This window comes from Pogoniulus pusillus, chromosome 1, assembly GCF_015220805.1.
Source record: "Pogoniulus pusillus isolate bPogPus1 chromosome 1, bPogPus1.pri, whole genome shotgun sequence".
NCBI classification, from domain to species: Eukaryota; Metazoa; Chordata; class Aves; order Piciformes; family Lybiidae; genus Pogoniulus; species Pogoniulus pusillus.
Genome location: NC_087264.1, coordinates 47,283,991 through 47,309,298, shown reverse-complemented (window position 1 = coordinate 47,309,298; position 25,308 = coordinate 47,283,991). Strand labels below are relative to the sequence as shown.

At 37.7% G+C, this 25,308-nt stretch overlaps 1 protein-coding gene across 8 annotated transcripts in view; it reads left to right on the top strand.

Moving 5' to 3' along the window:
* Nucleotides 1-25,308, top strand: part of EML5 (EMAP like 5) — a 107,440-nt gene that overhangs the window by 30,395 nt on the left and 51,737 nt on the right. For 7 of the 8 annotated variants that reach the window (XM_064151340.1, XM_064151335.1, XM_064151393.1 and 4 more), the window contains exons 6-17: nucleotides 3,485-3,620; nucleotides 4,060-4,261; nucleotides 6,417-6,554; nucleotides 7,872-8,128; nucleotides 10,018-10,230; nucleotides 11,127-11,294; nucleotides 12,340-12,446; nucleotides 12,806-12,924; nucleotides 20,503-20,689; nucleotides 22,843-22,948; nucleotides 24,474-24,567; nucleotides 24,911-25,011. In XM_064151340.1, coding sequence (XP_064007410.1) covers nucleotides 3,485-3,620; nucleotides 4,060-4,261; nucleotides 6,417-6,554; nucleotides 7,872-8,128; nucleotides 10,018-10,230; nucleotides 11,127-11,294; nucleotides 12,340-12,446; nucleotides 12,806-12,924; nucleotides 20,503-20,689; nucleotides 22,843-22,948; nucleotides 24,474-24,567; nucleotides 24,911-25,011 — 1,828 coding nt within the window. Of the gene's footprint in view, nucleotides 1-3,484; nucleotides 3,621-4,059; nucleotides 4,262-6,416; nucleotides 6,555-7,871; nucleotides 8,129-10,017; nucleotides 10,231-11,126; nucleotides 11,295-12,339; nucleotides 12,447-12,805; nucleotides 12,925-20,502; nucleotides 20,690-22,842; nucleotides 22,949-24,473; nucleotides 24,568-24,910; nucleotides 25,012-25,308 lie in introns of those variants that run through there. The other variant, XM_064151350.1, reaches the window with a different exon arrangement.

The following is a 25,308-nucleotide window of genomic DNA, read 5'->3' as shown; positions in this document are numbered from 1 at the left end:
AGTCATGTATTTTAGGAATTGCATAGTCAGAGTTAGTGTGATGGATTTTATAGAAATGACTGCATTTAGGTGCATTAGCACTTGATTTTTGTCCTTTGGAGGCAACAGAAAACCTGAAGCTACTTCGTTATTGGAAGTTTCTTAGATACAAGCAGGGGCAAATATTAATACAATAGAGACTGTGTTTGTCAAGTTCTTCTTGTAATTCTCTGGCTTCCAACTATCATTTCTGATACATCAGGACATTTACTTATTTTTTTTGCTCTCATGCAACTGTTTTTCTGAATTGGAGGAAAGACAGATGTGGTACTAGCTGCATTCTGAGAATACTGCTGATTGAGATGTTATTTCCATAATTTTTCCATTCATTAGGGAGTATAAAAAAAAAAAAAAAGTAACAGAAGAATGCAGTTCATCTGTCAAACTCGTGACTTACTTTAAAATGATAGACTTTGATCTACACCTTTTTATTTTGCTTCAGGAGCATGATCAATATTTGTTGCTCACATTGTGCAATTGGATCAAAGTCAATTGTTTGCCTCCCATTACTGGTAGAAGCCTATTGACCGTCAAGAATCAAATTATGCTAATCCTTCAGCCTGAAATTGTCATTAAGTGGCACAAAGACTCCAAAGTTGATTTGCATTAACTATCTTAACATTTTCTGAATGGAAAATTTAGTGGAAGAATTATGACCAGCCAAGCTACCGGAGAAAGAGTTCTGTCTTTTTCCTATTAAGTTTGAGCTTAACAATTAAATGAAGAATAGCTAAGCTCAGCTTCTTCCATTAGACATTTAGAGTCCCAATTAATAAGAGATCCTTTTCCTAGTTTTCATCTAAAGCTTCTATTCCAGTGGCACATAGACTGAAATGAAAATGTCCTATTGCATTTCAAGTAATTGAGCAAACACAACATCTGCCAAATCTCCTTGACAACCAGTATGTCCTTTTCAAGATAAGGATATGCTGTAAAATGGAAAACAAATTAACCCTGGATCCACTTGATTTTATCTTCAGAGAGTTCAGCCAGCTTCCCACATTGCTAAATGTCTGATTCATTTTTTTAATACTAGTTAAATAATGGATTTCAGGATGTGTTAATTACAGAAAAGAGAATAATTCTATTGTCAGGGTTGCATTTCAGAAAGACCTTTAAAAGATTTAGAGGTGCCTGAACTTGGGCAGAATTCACCGTATGGTACGTAAAGATCCAGAATTCCTCTAGGTTTTTATTTGCTCAATGACACTAAAAGGTTAATGCAGTAAAACAGACACGCATGGAGAAACAAATAAATTTTGGGTTGTATTTTTAAAAAAACTCTACAGGCTCATAAAGAAATAGAAAGAGGATTTTCAGGATGTTAGAGATAATGGGAGTTAGCCTTCTAATCTGCTTATGACTTAAAAATTCCACCACGTTTCTGTTTAGACATGTACTACTCTTGAAAATATGGCTTGCCTTAAGTCTTTATCCTGAGGATGGACATGTTAAAAAAAAATTAGTTCTGTCACCCTAGTTTTTCACTTTTGATTGTCATTTGACATTCTCATAATAGGCTTTCTTTGCTGAAAGCAAAGAGCTTTCTTTTTCCTCAACTTGAAAAATTATTTTGTTACCTGATGTTAGAGAAGCAAACATAGTTCATATTTCTGTCACATCAGTCTATTACATTTTCTTTAGTTATCATTTAAGAAGACAAAAGAGCTTAGTAAAAGAGAATAGAATCATCATAGAATCATAGAATCAACCAGGTTGGAAGAGACCTCCAAGATCATCCAGTCCAACCTAGCACCCAGCCCTAGCCAGTCAACCAGACCATGGCACTAAGTGTACATGCACTTCAGCTGGGCTGCTGCCTTTACCCCTATCTCTAGCCTATCGTCCTCAGTTTCCTTTGATTTATCTCTAGTGGTGTCATGTTTAACCCTCTCCCCCTTCCACTCTAGTTTAAAGCCCTCTCAACAAGTCCAGCCAGCTCATGTGCCAGGGTCCTTCTCCCCTTCTGTGTCAGTTGTACCCCATCTGTTGCTTGCAGACCTGTGGCAAGATGAAGTTCCCCAGTATCAAAGAATCTGAAGTTATGTTGGAGGCACCAACCTCTGAGCCACTCCTTTATCAAATACGCTTTCCTATTCCTCTCTGCATTCCAACCTGTGACTAAGTGTATAGATGAAAAGACTACCTGTGCCCCTGCTCCCTCAACTGCTTTTCCCAGTGCCTTAAAGTCCCTTTTGATAGCTTTTAGCCCTCTGGTATCAACCTCATCATTTCCTGCCTGTATAACTAATAAGGGATAGTAATCAGAGGGCTGCACTACAGTAGGCAGGAGTACTTGGGAATTCTCACAAGCCGCAACATTGATGCTAATTTGTTCTTTATTTTCCCTCAAAAGCCAACCTCAACTTTGCAGAAGACTTTCACTTTGTGGGTTGATGTGCTTCATTAGTGTTAAATCCAGATCTCCAAGCAAAAATCTATTGGAACTTCACTTTTACTTCTTTACAAAACTGAAATTTCAGAATAATGTTTTAGAATGTATATATATATATATAAAAATCTTTTCAACCTTTTGTTCTGGACATGAGGTAGAGCTGGATTTTCACTTCAACCATTTTTAATGCACTACTGATTGTCTTTTGTCATAGCTGAATATTAACTATTTTTGATAAATACAGAACAGGTTTTTTAAACTTATCATACGCTTCCTAGGCAAAGTAGCTCTTTCAGAAGCTTTGCTTGCAGAAATGTGTGAACTACTTCTGAAAAGGAGACAAAGTGAATTATGTAGATGCTTGGGGTGGGGGAAACTGTATATGGCATTTAGAAAATGCATCATCTTTACTTCAGATATAGTGGCAGTGTGGATACAGTATCTTTATTTTGGTGATGGATATATCATCCTTGCCTCTTTGTTATCCTGAAGAAAACATACCTAATGTGAGTTAAAGAAAATGTGTTTTGTGTCCTGATGTCTGCCTTTAAATAAGAGCTCATATTATGTATTTTTAAATAGTATAAAGCCCTTTGCTAGTAAACTTTAATTTTCAGTCAATCTACCTTGATTTTAAAATGTAAAAAAATCCAAGACTTTTTTATGCCTGGTTGCATAGATGACTAGTATCTGCAAAGGCTCTAAACCAAGCCTAATGGAGATCATTGGATGTCTTACTGCTGACATTTGTGAGAGCTAGATCAGGCTCTAAGGCAACAGGATGTGAAACTAAACTCTTTCTGGGGATAAGAGGCAGCATCAAAACAATCGTCTTCCGGATGAAAGCAGTATTGCAACAGTTCTTTTATCTTACTGTTTGTCAGTGAATGTGAATTCTGCTCATTTTTGGTTTCTATTTCTGTCTCTCTCATGTTTAAAGTTCTTAGTAGTTGCGCTTCCACAGGGTAGGAAGACATGAGGACAGTCAATACCACTTATCATATTGGCATCTAATGTGTGCACATTGCTAAAAATAGCTTCTCTTTTTAGGCAGGAATTTTCAGCATGAATGCATGTGAAGAGGGATTTGCCACTGGTGGCAGGGATGGCTGTGTTCGCTTGTGGGACTTAAATTTTAAACCAATTACTGTGATTGATCTCAGGGAAACAGACCAAGGATATAAAGGTAAAAAGAAATCTTTTTCACTTTTGATAGACCAGTAAGATGGGAAATACCAATGATTTGAACAAACCCAGGGAGATTGCTTTATGTATGCTACTGTGCACTATTTGCAAAATAGTTTTTGAATATGCCCACTGGTATGAAAGTTTCATAGTCCTCCAAAGTTACTGTGAAACATACTATGAAGTTGTAGACACAGTTTGTTGGGGTTTTTTTTTGCTTTTAAACAAATAAAATGCACATCTTTTCTGTAGCATAGTGTTTTTTAACAAAAGAAGGTAATGCTTTAAGAGAAATTAGGAAAGACTGAGATGAACAGTGTAAAGCGAGAGAGCATACAGAAGGTGCATGTTTTCTTGCTTTTATGTTTTGTCACGTGTTATGTTACCTTGTGTTTCACATTCTCAGGATCTATATCTCTCAGTAACAATCTTTTCTACAGGTCTGTCTGTAAGAAGTGTTTGCTGGAGAGGAGACCATATACTCGTCGGGACACAAGATAGTGAGATTTTTGAAATAGTGGTGCATGAGCGTAATAAACCTTTCCTGATAATGCAGGGACATTGTGAAGGCGAGCTGTGGGCTTTGGCTGTCCATCCTACAAAACCCCTAGCAATGACTGGAAGTGATGACCGATCAGTCAGGTTAAATTTTGTTTTGTTTACCTTGGTACAGGTTTATGCAAGCAGTTTATTTTGTAGATTACTTACTTGAAATGTGTATCATTTAAAGGTATTAAAAAGTGACATTGAAGTGCTTTTCAGCCAGGCAACAAAGGGTGAGAGGTCTGGAACACAAACCCTATGAGGAGAGACTGAGGGAGCTGGAGTTGTTTAGCCTGGAGAGGAGGAAGCTCAGGGGTGACCTCATTGCTGTCTACAACTACCTGAAGGGACATTGTAGCCAGCTGGGGGGTGGCCTCTTCTCCCAGGCAGCCAGCAATAGAACAAGGGGACACAGTCTCAAGTTGTGCTGGGATAGGTATAGGCTGGATGTTAGGAGGAAGTTCTTCAAAGAGAGAGTGATTGGCATTGGAATGGGCTGCCCAGGGAGGTGGTGGAGTCACCGTCCCTGGAGGTCTTCAAGAAAAGCCTGGATGAGGCACTTAGTGCCATGGTCTGGTTGACTGGATAGGGTTGGGGGATAGGTTGAACTGGATGATCTTGGAGGTCTCTTCCAACCTGGTTGATTCTGTGATTCTATGATTAAATTAATGCTCTCCAATGTATATTTCACAAAAGTGAAACATAAAAATGTGAACAGAATTCGTTTAGCCTCACATTAAGCCGTCACAAGAATCCTGTGTTTCCTTTTCAGGAGTTCTGCTAGATGTTCACAGGTTACAATGAAAAAAAAATTAATAAAACCTTAAAATTTTCAGTCTGAACCATATTCACTTTTTCACATGCTGCAAATTCTAGTTTGGGAGTTTTGTCAAACTTAATGTATGTATAGTAAATAGAATCTATGTTCTGAGAAAGCCCAATAAGTTGCTCCTTTTTATAAGTTTGTCTTCTTTTCTTGTCAAAGCCACCTTTATCTTCTTTCTGAGAAAGTAAATGTGTTGGAATTTTTGTTAAGTAGCTTAAGTATTAGCAAACAGAAGTAGGATTATGAATATTGAAATTATGCTTTAGAATTCCAGATATATTTTGTAAATGATAGATATTGTGAAAACTTACATGTTTTCTTGTAGTAAAAATGTGCTCCTAGATAGAAGTAGATAATTGTAAGGAGTTATAAGTAATGATAGGATAAGTTTACTGAGCAGTCAGTAAAATGGTTGACAAAATAGTGAAATTGTCACAGAGTGGCCTAGAAGTACTTATTGTCATATCTTTCTGTTCCTTTTAATATTCAGAAAGTCAAATAAGATTAATCTGCCTCTTAATTTTCCCATTAGATATTTTCTTGTTATTTTGAATATAAGGATATTTTGCTATATACAAAATCTAGATTTCTGTCTTAAGTTTTTCCTTGTGGGAAATTATTTCAGCCAGGAGGAAAGGGACCTGGGGGTACTAGTGGATAGTAGGCTGAAGATGAGCCAGCAGTGTGCCCAGGTGGCCAAGAGAGCCAATGGCATCCTGGCCTGCATCAGGAACAGTGTGGCCAGTAGGACAAGGGAGGTTATTCTGCCCCTGTACTCAGCACTGCTCAGGCCACACCTTGAGTACTGTGTCCAGTTCTGGGCCCCTCAATTCAAGAGAAATGTTGAGGTGCTGGAAGGTGTCCAGAGAAGGGCAACAAAGCTGGTGAAAGGCCTGGAACACAAAACTTATGAGGAGAGGCTGAGGGAGCTGGGGTTGTTTAGCCTAGAGAAGAGGAGGCTCAGGGGTGACCTCATTGCTGTCTACAACTACCTGAAGGGACATTGTAGCCAGGTGGGGGTGGCCTCTTCTCCCAGGCAACCTGCAACAGAACAAGGGGACACAGTCTCAAGTTGTGCCGGGGTAGGTATAGTCTGGATGTTAGGAGGAAGTTCTTCCCAGAGAGAGTGATTGCATTGGAATGGGCTGCCCAGGGAGGTGGTGGAGGCACCGTCCCTTGAGATGTTCAAGAAAAGACTGGATGAGGCACTTAGTGCCATGATCCAGTTGGCTGGATAGGGCTGGATGCTAGGTTGGACTGGATGATCTTGGAGGTCTCTTCCAACCTGGTTGATTCTATGATTCTATGATTCTATTAAAAAAAGAGGAAAATACCACATCCAATGCTCTGTAGAAATTGCTGGCTTCATGCTGCATGTTACACAGCTACAAACCATTCCTTATCTTTGTAATTATTACTTTATTTTAGAATTTGGAGTTTAATAGACCATGCTTTGATTGCCCGGTGCAATATGGAGGAGCCCATCCGCTGTGCTGCAGTTAGTACTGATGGAATCCACCTGGCTCTGGGGATGAAGGATGGCTCCTTCACTGTGCTTCGGGTCCGGTACGTTACAGAAACTAAGTTACTAACTCTGTCAAGGATGTTAGGTAATTGCTTTTATAAAGTCTATCTCTGTTTGCACTGTAATGACCATACATGAGAAGATGACTTAAGTTTGTTTTAAATTGCTGATCTTGAGGGTGCTTAGGCTTTTTAAATGTGTGCTGCTTGTGTTCATATCCTTCCATAATGCATTTGAAAAAATATACTGATTATTTGTAAAGCATGACACTGTTCCAGGCAGTGTTTTCCTTCAGGGTTTAGCTTTATTAATTATTCTTGAATTGTTAAGAAAGAAATTTTCGCTATTTCCTAAATTGTTTCTGTGTGGTAGAACACTGGTATCAGGACATCACACATATAAAACCAGTGCTGCCTTCTTGCTGTAATCCCACAGTTTTAAAGGGAAAACGAAGTTTGTCTCATGTCAGTGATGTTTCCTTCCCTGAGTGAATAAAGACCGGTTAGTCCAGCTGATTTTGCTGGTGGGTTTGTTTGTTCGTTTGTTTTGGGGTTTTGTGGGGGTTTTTTTAGTTTCTTTTTTTATGGATCCAGCTTGAACAGTTGCTTTTGTTCACAATCTCTCAGCCCAGAGCATCACCTTGTGTCACTGTTTGTGTGGTGGTTTGGCTGTTACCCGACCCCCCACACTTTAGAAAGAACCCCAGCTAACTCAGACGGACTCTGGGAATATAAATGAAGCTATTTATTTACAGCAGCACAATATACAAGCAGTTATTTACAGTATATACAGAAATATACAAAAATATACAAGGTAAAAACAATACAGAAGCACAACTCCCCTCCCAGAAACCTGAGTCCCCAGGAGGGGCTCTCAACCACCCCTACACCTTCCCCTGCCCCTCTCAACCTTACCCCAAATCCTAGGAAGAAAAAGAGGTTCAGCCAAGAGGTTAAGGAGCAAGGTTAGTGGCAGTGAGGTTAGGGAGATGTAGCTCAGTCTGAAGCCAGAAGCAGAGTGAGAAGATGGCGAAAAGTGTTATCTAATGTTTACTTTCTTGTTCCCATACCTCTCAGTGAGACTGTGAGGGAAGGAGACATAACCATTGTTTTCCTTTCACAGCCAATTATCTACTTTCTCTCACCAAAACATTCTAGCCTGCTTCAAACTAGCACAGTTTGCTTCTCTTTGTGGCCATGAAGCCCTACTCAACTCTAGATACAGCAGTGTTGTGTTTGCAGATGTGGTAGTGAAGTTCACTTCATCATTTCACAGTTTTGTCCATTTCTTACAACTGGGAATATGACAGTATGATAAGGCTCTTCCATACTTATGACATGCTTTCTTTCATACCACAGAGATATGACTGAGGTTGTTCATATCAAAGACAGGAAAGAAGCTATTCATGAACTGAAATATTCACCAGATGGGAATTTCCTAGCTGTTGGTTCTAATGACAGCTCTGTGGATATATATGGTGTCGTTCAGCGATACAAGAAAGTTGGAGAATGTATTGGATCTTTAAGTTTCATCACCCATATGGATTGGTCTTCAGACAGTAAATACTTACAGACCAATGATGGCAACGGGAAGAGACTTTTTTACAGAATGCCAAGTAAGATTCTTGGTTTCCTTTTTTACAGAAAGAATGTGTAGTAGTTTTGTAACTGTAGTCAAACACAAATCTTGCTTCAAACCATTGGGTTATAGAGAATTTTCTTCTGAGTTTGCTTAAATATTTGTTATATTTGAATAGATAGAGTGTTGTCTAGCAAAGTTACTTAAATATATATCCTAATGTGCAAGAAAAGATAGTGAGAATCTAATTAGACTGTAACAAATATGTAGACACAGAAAGGGCAATCTGAGCTTGTGCTGGCAGCTTTCAACTGGAATATTAGAATATTAGAATGTGGGATTCTGAAAACTTGTTTATGAAAAAAATTTAGCAAAGTCAGTGAAGTTAGAGAAGACTTCTAAATATTTCAGAATACTGATCAGAACCATATAACACTTGAAATTTCAATATAAATGAGTAAGGAACTTACAGGTGCCTAATACAAGATCTGTAGGGATTAGTCATGGATATGACCAGTATTAGTAATCATCATTTACGTGGATTAGTGATTGAAAGAGATTGCAAAGTGTCAGAAGGTGCAGTTACTCAGTTAACAGAGCTGAAGGATCTTCCAGCAAGACACTTGACTTCCTCTCCAGGATTTAGAGTTTTAAAATTTTTACTCAAGTGATGATTTTATAATTTAAAAAAAATACTTCTTCATAAACTTTCCTTTCTGATTTATTGACCATTTTGGTTTATCTTTTCTCTGTGACTGTTCTTCGCTCTATTTAATCCAGTCCACATAAGTTCTTCCTTGCCCTATTCCTGAGGCTCAGCTCCCCACTACATCCCACCCAATCCCCTCCCACTAATCGGAATCCTATTAACAATGAGAAGGTTTACTTCAATTGTGTTACTGCTGAAGATGGAGAGGTGAATTGTCAGTGTCCTGCTTGGGTTCAGCAGTTACGCAGTGTGACACACAACTTCTGTGTTTGCTTGGTCTTCTGTTGCTCCTGCATCCTGCTTCTGTCCATTCTTGAAGTATTTATTAAATGGGCCTTTGGTCTGACTCAGTGTTTAATCTCTTATGTGAAACTTGGTGGGTTTGGAACAGTCTTACTACAGATAGAGCTGATGTGAAGCAATGTAACAAAAAGCTAAGCATAAAATTGGTATTTGCAGTAATTTACAGTGGCCAGATCTAAACGAGTTTTCCAGTGTTTGCTCTGAGTAATCCAGGCTTCTAGAACAGTTCAGCAACAGAATTTTCACAAACTCTCGAAATGGTGGCACACAACTTCAAGCAGCTCTCAGAAACAGTAAAATCTGAAGTGCCAAATAAAACTTCTGTTAGTCTTGAGTGACCTCCCTACTGATACTGTTGGTCATATGTCCTGGGTAGGGTGGATTGCTCCCCCGATAGAATAAACTCACCACAACACAGATTTTTTTTGAAAGTCAGGGAAATATGAAATTGTATTTCTTATAGTGTAACAGTAAAAAGAGAAATAAACTACTACTAGAGGAAAAAAAAAATAACCTTAAGGAAAATGGGAAGGGGTCAAGCAGCAGCAAAGCAGCAAAAGCAGCAGCAGCCAAAAGAGCGGCCAGGGAAGATAGCAGGCAGGTGCAGCTCAAGCAGCAGAAGCCAGCAAGGTGAAGGAACAAGATGTGGTTCTAGACATAAAGCTATTGATGCTCCAGTGAAATGATATTAACTTATCCAGTGTTGCTATTATATGGCCTATCCCTGGAATGTTCACCTCTCCCCTATGTCTGAGCTAGAAAATGAGCTCAAACAGCCACATCATATTAGATAAGGACAGTTTTAGATGTCAAGTTTAAGTTCTCTCTCACTTGGATTTGTTTTCTTCTTAAAGTGCGTTCTTTACAACTGCATGAGTGAATGTTGAAAAATAGGTCTTTATTTTTGTTCTCAGGTGGAAAAGAAGTAACAAACAAGGAGGAAGTAAAAGTCGTTCAGTGGGCATCGTGGACCTGTGTTTCTGGCCTTGAAGTTAATGGAATCTGGCCCAAATATTCAGATATAAATGATATCAATTCTGTGGATGCAAATTTTATTGGGCAAGTTATGGTTACAGCTGATGATTATGGAATAGTAAAGCTCTTCCGATACCCATGTCTAAGAAAAGGTAGTACCTTTAAGTTCAATTAAAAAATTATTTTTAAAAATTTTGATAATTGAAGAAAAAGCTTTTAAAAATTATATAAATGGCCAATATTTATTCTTAGAGTTCAGTTGAAGCTCAAAGATGGGAGGATGGAAAGAGACTGTTTACAAAGGCCTGTAATAGTAGGATGAGGGGCAATGTCTTCAAACTACAAAAGAGCAGATATAGATTGGGTGTTAGAAACAGATTCTTAACTATGAGGGTGGAACACTAGAACAGGTTGCCCAGGTATGTGGCTGGGACCTGTCCCAGGAGATATTCAGGCTCTGGGTAGCCTGATCTAGTTGAGGATGCCCCTGCTTACTGCAGAGGGGGCTTGGACTAGATGATCTTTAGAGATCCCTTCCGACTCATACCATTCTATGATTGTATGGTACGAACTGCTAGAAGTGCTTAATACTCAAATTGCACAAACAGTGGGAAGCAGTGCAATGATCATACATACAGGGGTGTTTTCACAGAGCTAAATATATGTAATTTACCATTTAAATAACTACCTTTTTAACGTAAAAACTATAATTGTCTAAATCTTAGTATACAAAAATGAAATTACAATAGAAATTTAACATACAAATATGTGTGTCTTCCTTTAGTTCAGCTCATACAGCACTATCATATGTCTTCTCTGTGTTTCACTCGTTAAAGATATTGGATCCTGGAATCCAAATTTGAAAAAATATCTTCAAAACATAAAAAAAACTACAAAAGGTTACTGCTATTAAATGAAATACCATAAGTAATTAAAATATTTTGATTAAACTGTTACCTCTTATAGGATTTCCTTGATATATTTTCCTAAGATGCTTCTGAAACATTTATTACACGTACAGTCAAAGAGTTTTTTGTTCTTGTTCTAGGAGCAAAGTTTAAAAAATACCTTGGTCATTCTGCTCATGTGACAAATGTCAGATGGTCTCATGATCACCAGTGGGTTGTTTCCATTGGGGGAGCTGATCATTCTGTCTTTCAGTGGAAGTTTGTCCCTGACCGGAAGTTGAAGGATTCTCTTCATATAGCACCCCAAGGTAAGTAGTTTATTAAACAATACAAACAAACAAGAAGTGGGAGGAGAGTAGGCTAAAAGAGAAGTAAAAGTCTTTGCTGCAAGGATAGAAATAAAAATTCAGAATTTTCAGGCTGCACAAAATGGTTGTCCTGTACTTTCCAGCTTCCTGAAGTACCTGATAGCATTGCCTGATACTTCCCTGTACCCTGTGTGCTTCAGTCTAGCAATTCTGTGCACAAAATTCACCACCATGTTCCTTGTGCAAAAGCAAGAATTAAAAATTTGGATTTTTATTTTGAGCACAGATTATGGGTCTGTAATACTTGAAAAAAGATACAGAGCATGTTTCCACCAGTTACTAATCAGCAATTATTCTCATGACTGAGTTTCCCATAATCAAACTACTAACTGAATGTCTCAGTTGGAAATTCCTGAAGGAGCTTAGAGACTCCTTTGGGGAAATAAGTGTGTAAAGTTGCAATGAAATAGACTGTTTCATGCTTTATTTGCTGGTATCATATGAAGTGGTATTACCACATAATAGGTAAATGAATGCAGAAATGTTAAATAGGTGCTATTTTTTTCCAGACTCACTGAAAATATTTCCACTTCCATCCCATATATGATTTTCTCTTTTTTGTTTCTGCTAATCTGTTTGTAGCTTTGCTGCTTACATCAGTGGCTCACCTAACCTTAAATTTAACTTTGGTGCCCTTCTCTAGTTTGTTTTCTGCAAGTCTTCGTTTCTGCTTTACACTCAGTACTTTATTTGCTTCTATCTTTCCTCCGGACACTAATGTTGTTTAAATAAGTTTAATGAATGAAAACTCACTTGGTTCCAGAAACAAATAAAATTTCCATACTTAAAGGCTGGTTTATTTCTACTGTGTCAGCAGAACTGATCATAGAATCATCATAGAATCAACAGCCTGTCAATTTTTAGAAGTTTCTGCTGTAGTAATATAAGCATTGATTATCAAATCAGAGACATTAAGCAGTCACTTGAACATTTTCTCATTTGTAATTTCAGTTGCTTCATTTTCTGTTTATTTTCTTGTTGGCAGAGAGTCTGGTTGATTCTAACAGTGATGAATCAGATTCAGATCAGTCTGATGTTCCAGAGCTGGACTCTGAAATTGAACAAGAGACACAGATCACTTATCGTCGACAGGTAAGGCTTTAGTTTTAATGGCAGTTGGAAAGCTTCCCAGAGTTTAAGTTGGTCTTTTATGAAGGCCTGTTGAAATGTGAAAATTGAGAAAACAGCTGAGCTGGAATTCACCAAAACTTTAGAACTGTTATCTGATGCATTCAAAATATTGATGCAATAAAGAAAGAAAAAAAATAGTGATTACCTGTATGTGTAAAATGTTCTACTAGAGTTTTGGATGTAATTTTGAAACAAGTTGCACCAAACAATTACCAACTACAGTAATGGGAAATTTTTTTTCAGTTATGTCAGTAGCTGAATTCTCAGAAGCATGTTTTTCTTGTGTATCTCTTAACTCATAAGTGTGCTCTTTCTTAAAGGTTTACAAAGAAGATCTACCTCAACTTAAAGAGCAATGCAAAGAGAAAAGAAAAAGTGCAGCTTCTAAGAGACGAGAACGAGCTCCAGGGAACAGTATAAGATTACATTTTGTTCATGGGTATGAAAACTAGGATTCTTTAAAATATGCAAGTAGATTGTTTGTGTTTTCTAGATTGGTGTTTGTAATTTAGTAATTTGATGAAAGACTTTTAGGTCAGTTGCTTTGTGATTTACTGCTTTTTATTTATTTCTGGAAAAAGAAATGTACACTAAATTGTTAGAAAAATTTGATGGCAAGCTAGAGTTAATTCTGAACGTGAATTCTGAAGTGAATTTGCACTGCAACTTTTAATTGATACTTTATTCACCTCTATGTAAACAATATGCGTGTTTTCAGTATCTGGAAACCAATAGTTCTCTTTGGTGTATTAATTTGGAATCTGCAACGGAAACTATGTGTAGTTGAAGCTGGTTGGGTTGTAAAGTGGCATTTCTCTTAAGTGTTATAATAAAAAAAATATGAACTGTTTGTACCTAAACATGTTCCTCAGCTAAGGTACTAGATGTGATGGTTAATAGGTCCTGCAGGTGCATTAAAATTCAGTTTCATTCTCTATTTGGTGTTAATTTGAGTAACAAAATGCCTTTCAGATGCATCCTTGATTCTCCTGGTTTCATCTTTAGGATTGGCAGTCTCCTATAAGTCTTCATAAGAACTAAGATGCAGTGTTTTAAAGCAAACTGGCAGTAGATATTACTACATTAGAATAATGATCAGAAATATAAATTCTTGTTAGAGCAGACTGTGTTAAACCAGGACACCTCCATACACAGAAAACTCAAAGCCTTTATTAAATGTAGGCATTGGAAATCAGGTAGTTTTCCTTTCAAGAGATGCCTCATTGCAGGAGTGCAGCTTCTTTTTAGAGATAAGTACACAGATTAGCTACAGATACTGTCTAACTTTACAGTGATGCTTAAACAACTTTTAGAAGGGCTTCATATGCAATGCTAAATAAATTAATTGGCTAAGAATAGTTCATCATTCAACTAAGCAATTTTGTCTGTAGAAGACAGAGTCTGAACAATAACTTTGGAGATAATGACAACTGAGAAGCTTATTACAGGGTTGAATGTTTTATTACTATATGATAATGATGATGATGATTATTATTATTATTATTATAATTACTACTTTTTTTCTATTTTTGATACTCTGGAATTCTCAGTTGGAAATTTTCTTATGGTTAGAAAATGCATTAAGGTGAGTAGTTGTGTATAGTCCTGAAGATCCTTAAGAAGATGTGTCACAAGCAAGGGCCCTGGATCTTTGGGATTACTGTTATTTCCTTCACAATAGAAGTGGAGCTTGACCAGAATATCTAGGAATGACCAGAAGCAGAATGTCTAGTTGAGTTCTGTCTGGTTATCCAATGGCCATCAAGGAAAGTAATGAAGAATCCATGCTGACCAACAGATTTTTCTCAATGTCCAGGCTGTTAATTTTCAAGTGACCCACACTGCCGTCCCTGGGGGTGTTTAGAAGGAGAGTGGATGTGGTGCTTGAGGCTATGGTCTAGTGATAAGGATGCTGGGATGAAGGTTAGACTGGATGATTATGGTGGTCCTTTCCGACTGTATTGATTCCTAGTGATTAGATGTTGTGCTGAGGGATTTGCTTTAGTCAGAGACTTGGCAGTATGAAACTAATGATTGGACTCGATGATCTTGAAGGTCTTTTCCAATCGAAGAAATTCTGTGATTCTGTAATCCAAGTGAGTAATAGGCATATTCTCTGATCGAGGAAGTCTTCCTTGCTTCATCTTTCTTTAGCTGATGGAAATGTCTTGGATGTTCCTTGAAATTACAAAAAGTGGTACTTTTTTGAAGTAGGTGAATAGGAAACTCTTTTTTCTTTCTTTGTGTTAGAGCACATTGGTTTTGTGTTTTGAATTTGTCAGCTGCCTTACAAGATGAATTTCAAAAGATCTCTTCATATCCTTTTAGAAGTTTTTAAACCTCTATAGTTAGTTCATGGTTTTGGAAAGGGATAAAAAGAATAATGCTGATTACGTGAGCCTGTCACTGACTAATACAGATGAGAAAGCAAATTCTATTAACAGCTTGATAGTTAAGTGCACCTTTTTCTAAGAGATCCGATGCACTCGTGGTGATCAGAAATATGTAATTGAAGTGATATGCTAGTTTGGCCTTTTCTTGACCATTCTTGCATTTTCTTTCTACCATGACAGTGGTAGTGATTCAGAAACATAATAACAACATTCAGAGGAACCACTTTCTCAAACTCAGTGCTTATACTTTCTTGTTGCTGGCAGGGAGTAAGGGTGCAGATACAAAACGTGTGTCCAGTATTCTCTCGAAGCTAAACTACTGCTCTCACAAGAATGATCTATTTTTATTTTCATATTTGATTACAATTTCAAGATGGCATGGGGATTTCTCATAGACTTAAATGAGCCTTATGACACCTTGCATAGATTCCTACCAGAGGCTACAAATAGCATCTAAAGGAACTAGGTCCTAAGTAGGTCCTACTTGAGAAAACATTATTGTCATGTTAAAAACAAATAATCACTATTATTGTGCTAAAAGTGCTAATCTCAGCCATATTTGATTTGACATTTGGTTCTTCTGGTGATTCCTGGGAGAGGGTTTCACTACATTTAGAGATTTCCTGTATATACTCTGAATAGTAACATACAATTTTCTGAACTCTTAGAGTATCATACAGACTGTGGGCATTGATTCTTTTCCCAGAGAGGGCAGTACACATGAAGCTCTTTGTTTGCTATAGGTGTGTAACTTGCAGCTGTGAGTAGGATTCAGCTACACAGTAAAGAATTTACAGTTCTGTGCCTAAAGGTAGATGGGTTTACCTAAACTTCTGTCACAGTGCATGGAGATGCAATCAGTGGAGTATAAGGTGTGATTTGGCTCTAGTGAAAATTAAACAGTGACTAGTTAGTCAGCTGAGTAGCCATGCAGCTTCCATTGACTGTATCAACTTAGTCAACAAATATTGTTGATCCAAATGTAGGTGTTTAATGTATCTAAAACACATGTTTATATGTCGTAACCTCTAACTCCAGTCTCTGCTCTCTATGACATTAGTAATAGTGAAAAAAAATGTTTCTACATAGCATTGAAGTAGCCATCTTCTGAGAGTTACTGTCATATTAACTTGACTCTGTCCTGGATTGATGGTTTCTTTAGCTGTTGCTGAGGACTACTTGAAAATTCATCAGCTACTGCAGGATTCAATGTTGTGTTTATTGTGCCTTGTTATATCTGTGATGGTTTGGGGGTTACCCCGCCCCTCCCACACTTTGTATTTGCCCCAGCTAACTCAGACGGCCTCTGGGAATATAGATGAAGCAATTTATTTACAGCTAGCAGAATTTACAAGCAGCTATTTACAATATATACAGTTATATACAATTATATACAGAAATATACAAAGGATAAACAATACAAAAGCACAACTCCCCTCCCAGAAACCTGAGTCCCCAGGAGGGGCTCTCAAACCACCCCAACACCTCCCCCCGGCCCTCTCAACCTTACCCCAGTTCTCAGGAAGAAAAGAGGTGCAGCCAAGAGGTTAGGGAGCAAGGTTAGTAGGAGCAGGGTTAATGAGATGTGACCAGGTCCAAGGCAAAAGCAAGAGTGAGAAACAAAATGGAGAAAAAGTCTTTCTTCTTCCCAGAGTTCTCAGCGTAACTGTGAGAGAAGTAGACACAATTGTTTTTCATTTCACTGCCCGTTATCTAGTTCTTTTACCAAAACATTCCAGCTTGCTTCAAACTAGCACAATATCTTATCTAATAACCGTGATTCAGAGCTTGCTTTCTTTATTGTTTAGTTTCTAGTTGCTAATCAAGATGCCCTGTAAATTATGCATCTGTGGTTTGTTTTCTGCATACAAAGACATTGTTTCTTTTCATCATTTCTCTGAGATTAGCTAATATATCAGTTATAAATTAATTTAATAATGTGCATAAGTAAGCATTTTGGAACCGTGTAGCATATTCTCAGGAATTGATACTTTACACTGAACCATGCTTCTTTTCACCTCACAGAATCACTGAACACCAGGTTGGAAGGGACTGGATTCCAATTGGAATCTCCCCAGGAGTAACTTATACCCATTACCCCTTTTTTGCTCTTGTAGTTGTAATGTTCAATAAGTAATGCTCTTGTAATATTCAGTAGGTAGTGTTCCACTTTTCCATCGCTGATACATTGCTCTTTTGATGCTGAGCAGACCTAAAAACGCAGAGTTAAGCTGGGGGGAGGTCCTCTGTTATTCTGTTAGTTTCCCTTGTCTTCAGAGGGGATGATCTGGTTTTGTGTGTTCTTTAAGAACTCCCTGCACTTGCTAGGTCTTTTATCTTCCATGGACGTTTCCCACAGGATCCCTTCCAAGTGAGTCCTGACCATGCTGAAGTTTGCTCTTCTGAAATGTAAACCTGAAAAGTACCTATATGGTCATGGAGTTAGTAAGCTGACATGTGGGAAAGACCAGATGAATTTAACAGGGTAACAAAATGTCTGTCTTTGCACGTGTTTAGTTTTAAAAGCTGGTTGTACATGAGGCTTTTTTGGTTGTTGGGGTTTTTTTTGCTTGTTTGTTTGTTTGTTTTAAATATCTGGAGGAAGTGAATTAAAATCCAAACTTCCAATCATAAAAACTTATAGATATGAGTGACAACTATTTTCCTGCATCCTAGACACATTTTGGATTTTAGGTAGTTATATGATAGATAACATTAACATATTCAGTTTCACTGTGCTAAATTTAGGGGTTATAGGTAATTTTTATTGCAAGCTGTGAAAATACTGAATTTCTGAGTTGGAGGTAGAAGGATTTGAGACCATTTTGCTGTCTTAAGGCTTTTTACTTTTATAGGTGACTTCTAAACTTGTAAGAAATTACTCAGTATTTCTAGAGCATTGTTTCTTTCAGCATACATATTTTTGAAGCTGCTTTGTAAAATAGTCTCATTTAGTGTACATATTCAATATTTTAAAAATTATGTTGTACTTGCAGAGGAAATACAGTATTTTTTTACAGAGCACAGTGCAAAGTGAAGGACAGGAAGAAGGCACCTGAGCAATGATAGGTCCAGATACCTTCTTTGGCACTGTGCCTGCCTTTGTAGTCCCTGCCCCTGAATGAATGTTGCCATGTTAAACTGTTGATGTTGGATACTGTGATAGGTCACTTTTGTTTTCTTTCTTTATAGTTTCTGTAGGTCATTGTATATTATTATGTCCATTAACAAACTAGAAAGAAAGATGCAGCTGCACAGGACAATCAAACAGTGCTTTGAGTCAGACAGAAACAGCTTTAAACAGCTGCATGTTCTGCTGCTGGCTGAAGTTGTTAGTGAAGGATATGAATGGAAAGAGAGTGAAGAATGTCTGAAGGGTCTGCATCTATATTTTGGATTTAAATTTTTGGTCACTTTGAGAAGAGCAGGGAGCAGACTTATAGCTGAGCCTCAGACCTAGTGGAGAGAGATTTTTTTTTTAAAGAGACCTTGGAAATGACAACTCAGGAGGCACTAAAAGGTTGCTGAACGAGGACCAAACCTGAAGTTAAGAACCTGCCTGTGTGTACCAGTATAAACCCTAGATTGGAAGCTTTTATTTCTGTGCTGTCACAAGTTTTCGCTGCTTTAAGAACTTCACTTGTTTGTGATCTAATGAGACACAGCCTTGGACTTCAGACAGTATCAGAGAGAATACAAATCTGGGAGGAGTGGCTGGTGCACCAAATGGCTTTGCTGCCATTGAGAGGGAGCTGAGCAGCCTAGAGAACCTGGCAAGGAGGAATTTCTTGAACTTCAATAAGGGAGAATGCAGTGCTTTGTATTTGGGAAGGAATGGTCCTAGACCATCAGCTGGTCTGTTAAAAAACTGTGAGATGAATTTAGCACCTTTTCTTTAATCGCATATCATATGACATAAGTACTGTTGCAAGTAGTCTAGGTGAACCAATGGAAATATGGTGTGTTCAGACTTGGTCCAGATAGTGTTTTCCAGTAATGCATAGATCTAGTATTTGTAAGCAGGGATTCATAGCTGGAGTTTGCAGAATAGTATTTGCTAAGATAAAGTTGATCAACTGCCTTAAAGATACATTACTTGACCAGTGCCTATAGTTGCACCACGTATTTCCATGAAATACTTATTTTCTATTTGGATTGAAAAAAAAATTGTGTCATTTAAATTTTCTAAATATCTTACATGCTATAATTGTCTTAATGCTGTCCTGTTGATTTTGTGTATGATGCTGGTATGGGTACAAGTCTTTGTCTTATGTAATAATTTATAGACCTGCACCATTGTAAAAAGACACTGCATTTATTTTTTTCTTTAAGAGAATGGAATTTGTTTGATGATATATGCTTTTAATTAAGCAAAGAAATTAGTATCAGGAGCAGTATAACTTAGACATTAGAGATTTCTGCTAGTCTGCGGCTGCTGGTGGTGAAAGTGGAGTTGCTTCATTTGTGACAAATGACTTGCTGATCATCTTCAAGGCTTTTTTCAGCTAGGTCAGTTACAAGTTGGGTGCAAAAAAACCAAAGTAGAGCCTTATGACCCTTGAATAAAGATAAGTGATGGCAAATTAAAACACATTTAAGACTGATTGCCTTCCTTTCTGTATACTTAGAAATATAACCAGATTTTCCCTGCAACCTTGTAAAATAATTAAAAAGTTGATTTACTGATGATTTGTAAGAAAGGAAGAAGGAACAGAGAGAGGTTATCTGGGAAATTAATAGCACAGAAATAGGATGTGTCAGGAGTATGTGTGTGTATATATGTATGTATATGTGTGCATATATATGTACATATATTTCAAGAGTATTGTTTATATAAGAGGAAAGGGAGGAATGAATTTAGGTTACACATTTTTAAGTGTTGCCTTCATTGACTGTCAAGGATAGCATTGCTAAAAACAGTAATTTTAAACTTGATGGTTGCTTAATGTGTTTTTGGTTTCTGAGCCTTTAAGATTACTTCTGAAGTAAGAAGATGAAACAGATCTGGAAGAAAATTTAACAAGTTTTCAAAACCTTTCAGTTGTATCATATCTGTGTTATTCACATTATTCTGGAAACTTTAGCTGGCTGATTTTTGATCAGGTAGAAAATACCCAAATTATTAGTTTTGGCTAATTTATTTATTTTGGAATGGGCTGCCCAGGGAGGTGGTGGAGGCACCGTCCCTGGAGGTGTTCAAGAAGACTGGATGAGGCACTTGGTGCCATGGTCTAGTTGACTGATAGGGCTGGGGGATAGGTTGGACTGGATGATCTTGGAGGTCTCTTCCAACCTGGTTGATTCTATTTAGTGTTGCATGCCAAGATTCTCCATGTGGTCTGAAAAAAAATTACTAGCTATTACTTCCTCTTTTAACTTAGTTGTGGAAACTATTAAACAGCCACTTTAATGTTTATCTGATGTCTGAATGTAAATGAAATTGATAAATCAGTGTTCATTTGGGGAAATATATTAATAACCTTAAAATACTGAAACTGTATTTGGTAAGTAACCTGAATTTTTACATATGCAGAATGCATCTTGCATAATTTTGGCTCAGAGCTTCAGTATATATGTGGTTATGACCTGGATGAACAAAGTTGTTTTTTTTTTTCTTTAATTAGTTACAGAGGTTACGACTGTCGAAGCAATTTATTTTACACTCAGACGGGTGAAATTGTATACCACATTGCAGCAGTGGGAGTGGTGTACAATCGGCAGCAGAACACACAGCGCTTTTATCTAGGTCATGATGATGACATTCTTTGCCTTGCTATTCATCCCTTAAAGGACTATGTGGCAACAGGCCAGGTAGGATGTATATTTATCTGCAATAAGAATTTGAAGTTGTTACTACTGAATTTAGAAAAGCCTTTTTTTTTGAAAAAGGAAGTCCAGTCTATATTTATTCAGATGGATGACTGCATGTGGCCGTTTGAGCTGATCCTCTAGCTCAGACATAGGGGAGAGATGAACATTCCAGGGATAGGCCACATAAATGGCAACAATAGATAAATTAATATAATTTCATTGGAGCATCAAGAACTTAATGTCTAGAAGCACAGTTTGTTCTCCCCCTTCTCCCACTGGCTTCGGCTGCTTCAGCTTCGCCTATCTTCCCCGGCTGCTGTTTTGGCTACTGCGGCTTCTGATGCTTCGCCACCGCTTGACCCTCCCCCATCTCCCTTAAGGTTATTGTATTATTTTTTTCCCTTCCTTCCTTCTCTAGTTATTATCCCTCTTTACATTGTTATACTTATACTATAAGAAAATACAATTTCATCTTTCCCTGACTTTCAAAAAAGAAGGGGGGTTTGTGTTGTGAATTTTCTTCCTGGGTAAGGGATCAGCCCAAACCCAGGACGCTGCATTTCTGTTGCAGATGGACTCATGTTACAAATCTGCAGCATAAGTGTTTTTTCCTATTCTTTATATTAATTCTGATAAATCTGTTAAGTTGATAGGGCTTTTTTAACTCTTTTTTTTTTGTTGTTTAAGAATAGATTAATTTTTTTATTCATCATTTCTTTGCTGCTTCATGATAACAGGTGGAAAAAATATACAATTAAGATATATTTTTAAAATTATCTTAATCGTGAATTTAGCTGTGGTATTATTACATAACATGAAGTTATCAGTTGTTATTGCATATTAGCATTTCATACACTGTTTTTGCTTATTACCTATAGCTGAACTATTTGCTGTTTGTGTATGGAACACTGATATGTATATTGCTAAAGTATTTATAATTGTGAGTTTCATCTTTTGCCAGACAGTAATTTTAGGTACCTTTTTTCACTCATATTTTTGCACAAACATCACTTCCTGTACATTTTTATACACCAGAACTTGAATGTTTGACTTGATATTTCATAGATTTTAAATTACTATTGTTACCATTATTGTTTGTGTTGTTATTATAAATTGGAGCACATGTGAACTGATTTTTTAATAGAAATAAACTTTCCCTTGTAATGTCCTTAATGTAAATAAAAATGTCTGAGCTTAACATAAATTCAGAGGTCACGTTAGAGATTAAAGGCTTAAATGTGAGAATTGATTCTGTTTAATTTTAGAGCAGTATAGAATAGAAAGGACATATGGATTAAAAAGTGTCTGGATCTAGTGCATTTTAAAATAGTTTGTGCTGTCAACAGAAAGATTCAGTCCATTATGTACAGTTTCATATAGACACACTATATACTGTTGTATACTGCATTACTTGCTGTAATTAGCTAGTGCTGTAATCAGATTCCTCATACAAGACTGATTTAGATTTTTCTGATAGCAGATGTTAGGAAAAACTTTGCAGACATGACATATTTAGTTTGTGGCAAAACCAGAAATAGAGTCTCATTCTCTTGAGTCCTACCCCTGGTCTTAAATACAAGAGAGTATTTTTCTGGTTTTACAGCCCTTTTTGTGTCTTGAAGTGCAAAACTTCTTACCAAGTTCCATTTCTTGCCAAGTTCAGTTACCTGCATTAGTGCCGTTCCTAGTGGATATGACTCCATAGGCAGCAATGCATTAGAATCTAACTTGGAGACACTTGTAATGACATCAGAAAACAGCAGAAGTCATCTTAATTTCACCAACATAGGTTAGCTTAAATACTGGCAATAAAAATTACTCTTTATTTTGTGATAGGGGATGATCGATAGAAATTTGATGGAATAAATATGCCACAGTATAGTCAATGAAGGGCTCTCCCCCCTCCCACCCCCCCACCTCCCCCCCGAATGGCTCTAATTAATTGTGATTAATGTACCTGAGTTTTTTTGAGGGAAGAATGAGCCTGATGGGGAGTGGCATTTCTAAAGCAGAAGGAATAACATAATGTTAGCCAGACAGAAGTAATACATGGAAAATTTTATTACTGTAAATTGTTTTCAAATACTTTAAAAATCACTGTGTGAAGCAACTGAGAGATTATGAGAAATAGTTATTAATATGTATAATTACAGGTTGGTCGAGATTCCTCAATACACATTTGGGATACAGAAACAATAAAACCACTGTCGGTATTAAAGGGCTATCACCAGTACGGTGTTTGCGCTGTTGATTTTTCAGGTAATAAGTATTTATTTATTTATTTGCAATTTTCCTTTTCTGCATGAAAATACAAGTTAATAAGCTCTAATGAGCAATTGTGAACTCCACCACACTGACAATTTTGTATTAAAAATATCACAGTATCACAGTATCATCAGGGTTGGAAGAGACCTCACAGATCATCAAGTCCAACCCTTCACCACAGAGCTCAAGGCTAGACCATGGCACCAAGTGCCACGTCCAACCTTGCCTTGAACTGCCCCAGGGACGGCGACTCCACCACCTCCCCGGGCAGCCCATTCCAGTGTCCAGTGACTCTCTCAGTGAAGAACTTTCTCCTCACCTCAAACCTAAATCTCCCCTGGCGCAGCCTGAGGCTATGTCCTCTTGTTCTGGTGCTGGCCACCTGAGAGAAGAGAGCAACCTCCTCCTGTCCACAACCACCCTTCAGGTAGTTGTAGATAGCAATAAGGTCACCCCTGAGCCTACTCTTCTCCAGGCTAAACAATCCCAGCTCCCTCAGCCTCTCCTCATAGGGCTTGTGCTCAAGGCCTCTCCCCAGCCTCATCGCCCTTCTCTGGACACACTCAAGCATCTCAATGTCCCTCCTAAACTGGGGGGCCCAGAACTGAACACAGGACTCAAGGTGTGGTCTAACCAGTGCAGAGTACAGGGGCAGAATGACCTCCCTGCTTCTGCTGACCACACCATTCCTGATGCAGGCCAGGATGCCACTGGCTCTCTTGGCCACCTAGGCACACTGCTGGCTCATGTTCAGGTGGGTATCAATCAGTACCCCCAGATCCCTCTCTGTCTGGCCGCTCTCCAGCCACTCCGACCCCAGCCTGTATCTCTGCATGGGGTTGTTGTGGCCAAAGTGCAGCACCCTGCACTTGGAGCTATTGAACGCCATCCCATTGGCCTCTGCCCATCTGTCCAGCTGGTCAAGGTCCCGCTGCAGAGCCCTTCTGCCCTCCAACTCAGTCACATCTGCCCCCAGCTTGGTGTCATTCTCCATTGATCAATGACAAAGAGAAGTTCTGCATGCTTTGTCCCTGGAAGTGTTTTCAGACCAAACTGGATGAGGCTTTGAGCAACCTTGTCTGGTCGGAGGTGTCCCTGCCCATGGCAGTGGGGTTGGAAACAGATTCCAGCTCAAGCCACACTAAGATTCTGTGAAATAGCAAAGGCTATCTACAAGTAATTTAAGAAGAGCTCTTGTATGCTCTGCACATCAGGAAATGTAGGGAGAGGTTCTGTGATGTTTAATAGCTTAGGAATTTCTTTTGGTTATATCAGGCAGGCACACAGATTTTGAGTATTGTTTCTGCACTTCAGGGTAACTTAAAGTCCTAAACTCTGCCTGACTGATGACCAAAGTTTAAAAGCAAATGTGCCTCTAAAGCATAAGACCTACAGTTGTTTACCAGTTTGTACATTCCTACAGTACTTGTGGCATTATAGTGTTCTTTAGTATGGTCTCTTCCTATTGTGACAGAATATTATCAATCTACTCTCATAATCATAAATTTTTATTTTCTAGCGGATGGGAAACGATTGGCTTCTGTTGGAATAGATGACAATCACACTATTGTACTCTGGGATTGGAAGAAAGGAGAAAAGCTTTCAGCAGTAAGGTATGAATTTAATTTGATTCAAAATTTGCACCTTGATTTGCTCTCAAATGACAGAAAGCAAAATAGATTCATTAAAGAATAGTAGATCTGCAGCAAACTAGCAATTTCTGTCACCTAAGTGATACAGGCAATAACATTTAACACAGCCTTAAAACTTTCTTAAGAAGAAAAAAACCAGAAATCAACAAGAATTATTACAATGTTGTTTTTAAAACATGCTTTGTTCTCAGTAAATGTAAGCAAGGTAGAGAAGGTATACATTAAGAAAAAAAATCCTAACAAAAAAAAATATTTAAAATTATAAATAGCTGTATTGTATAAAATACTTTGCTTTTCATTTCAGGGGAAGCAAAGATAAGATCTTTGTTGTTAAGATTAATCCTTACATGCCTGATAAATTGATTACAGTTGGAATTAAACACATGAAGTTCTGGCGTAGAGCAGGTAAGGAAACTTTTCAGAACTACAGCTGTTTTTAAAAGGGTAAATGTTGCATCTGTTATGGTAGGTTTTATGCATTATTGGAAAGTATTTTCTCTGTATGCCTAAGTTAGCTTTGCTTTAGTGCAAATAACATTGTTTGGCATTATGGCAGTACTGGAATTCTTTTCAAGATGAATTTGCTGTGAAGTTAGAGCTACACAAGTAGAAAGGACCTTGCATTTCCTACCGTCTGGTTTTTACATCTAATAATAGAGCACATCTGAAAATGTTACAGACTGCTAAAATCATAGAACAGTT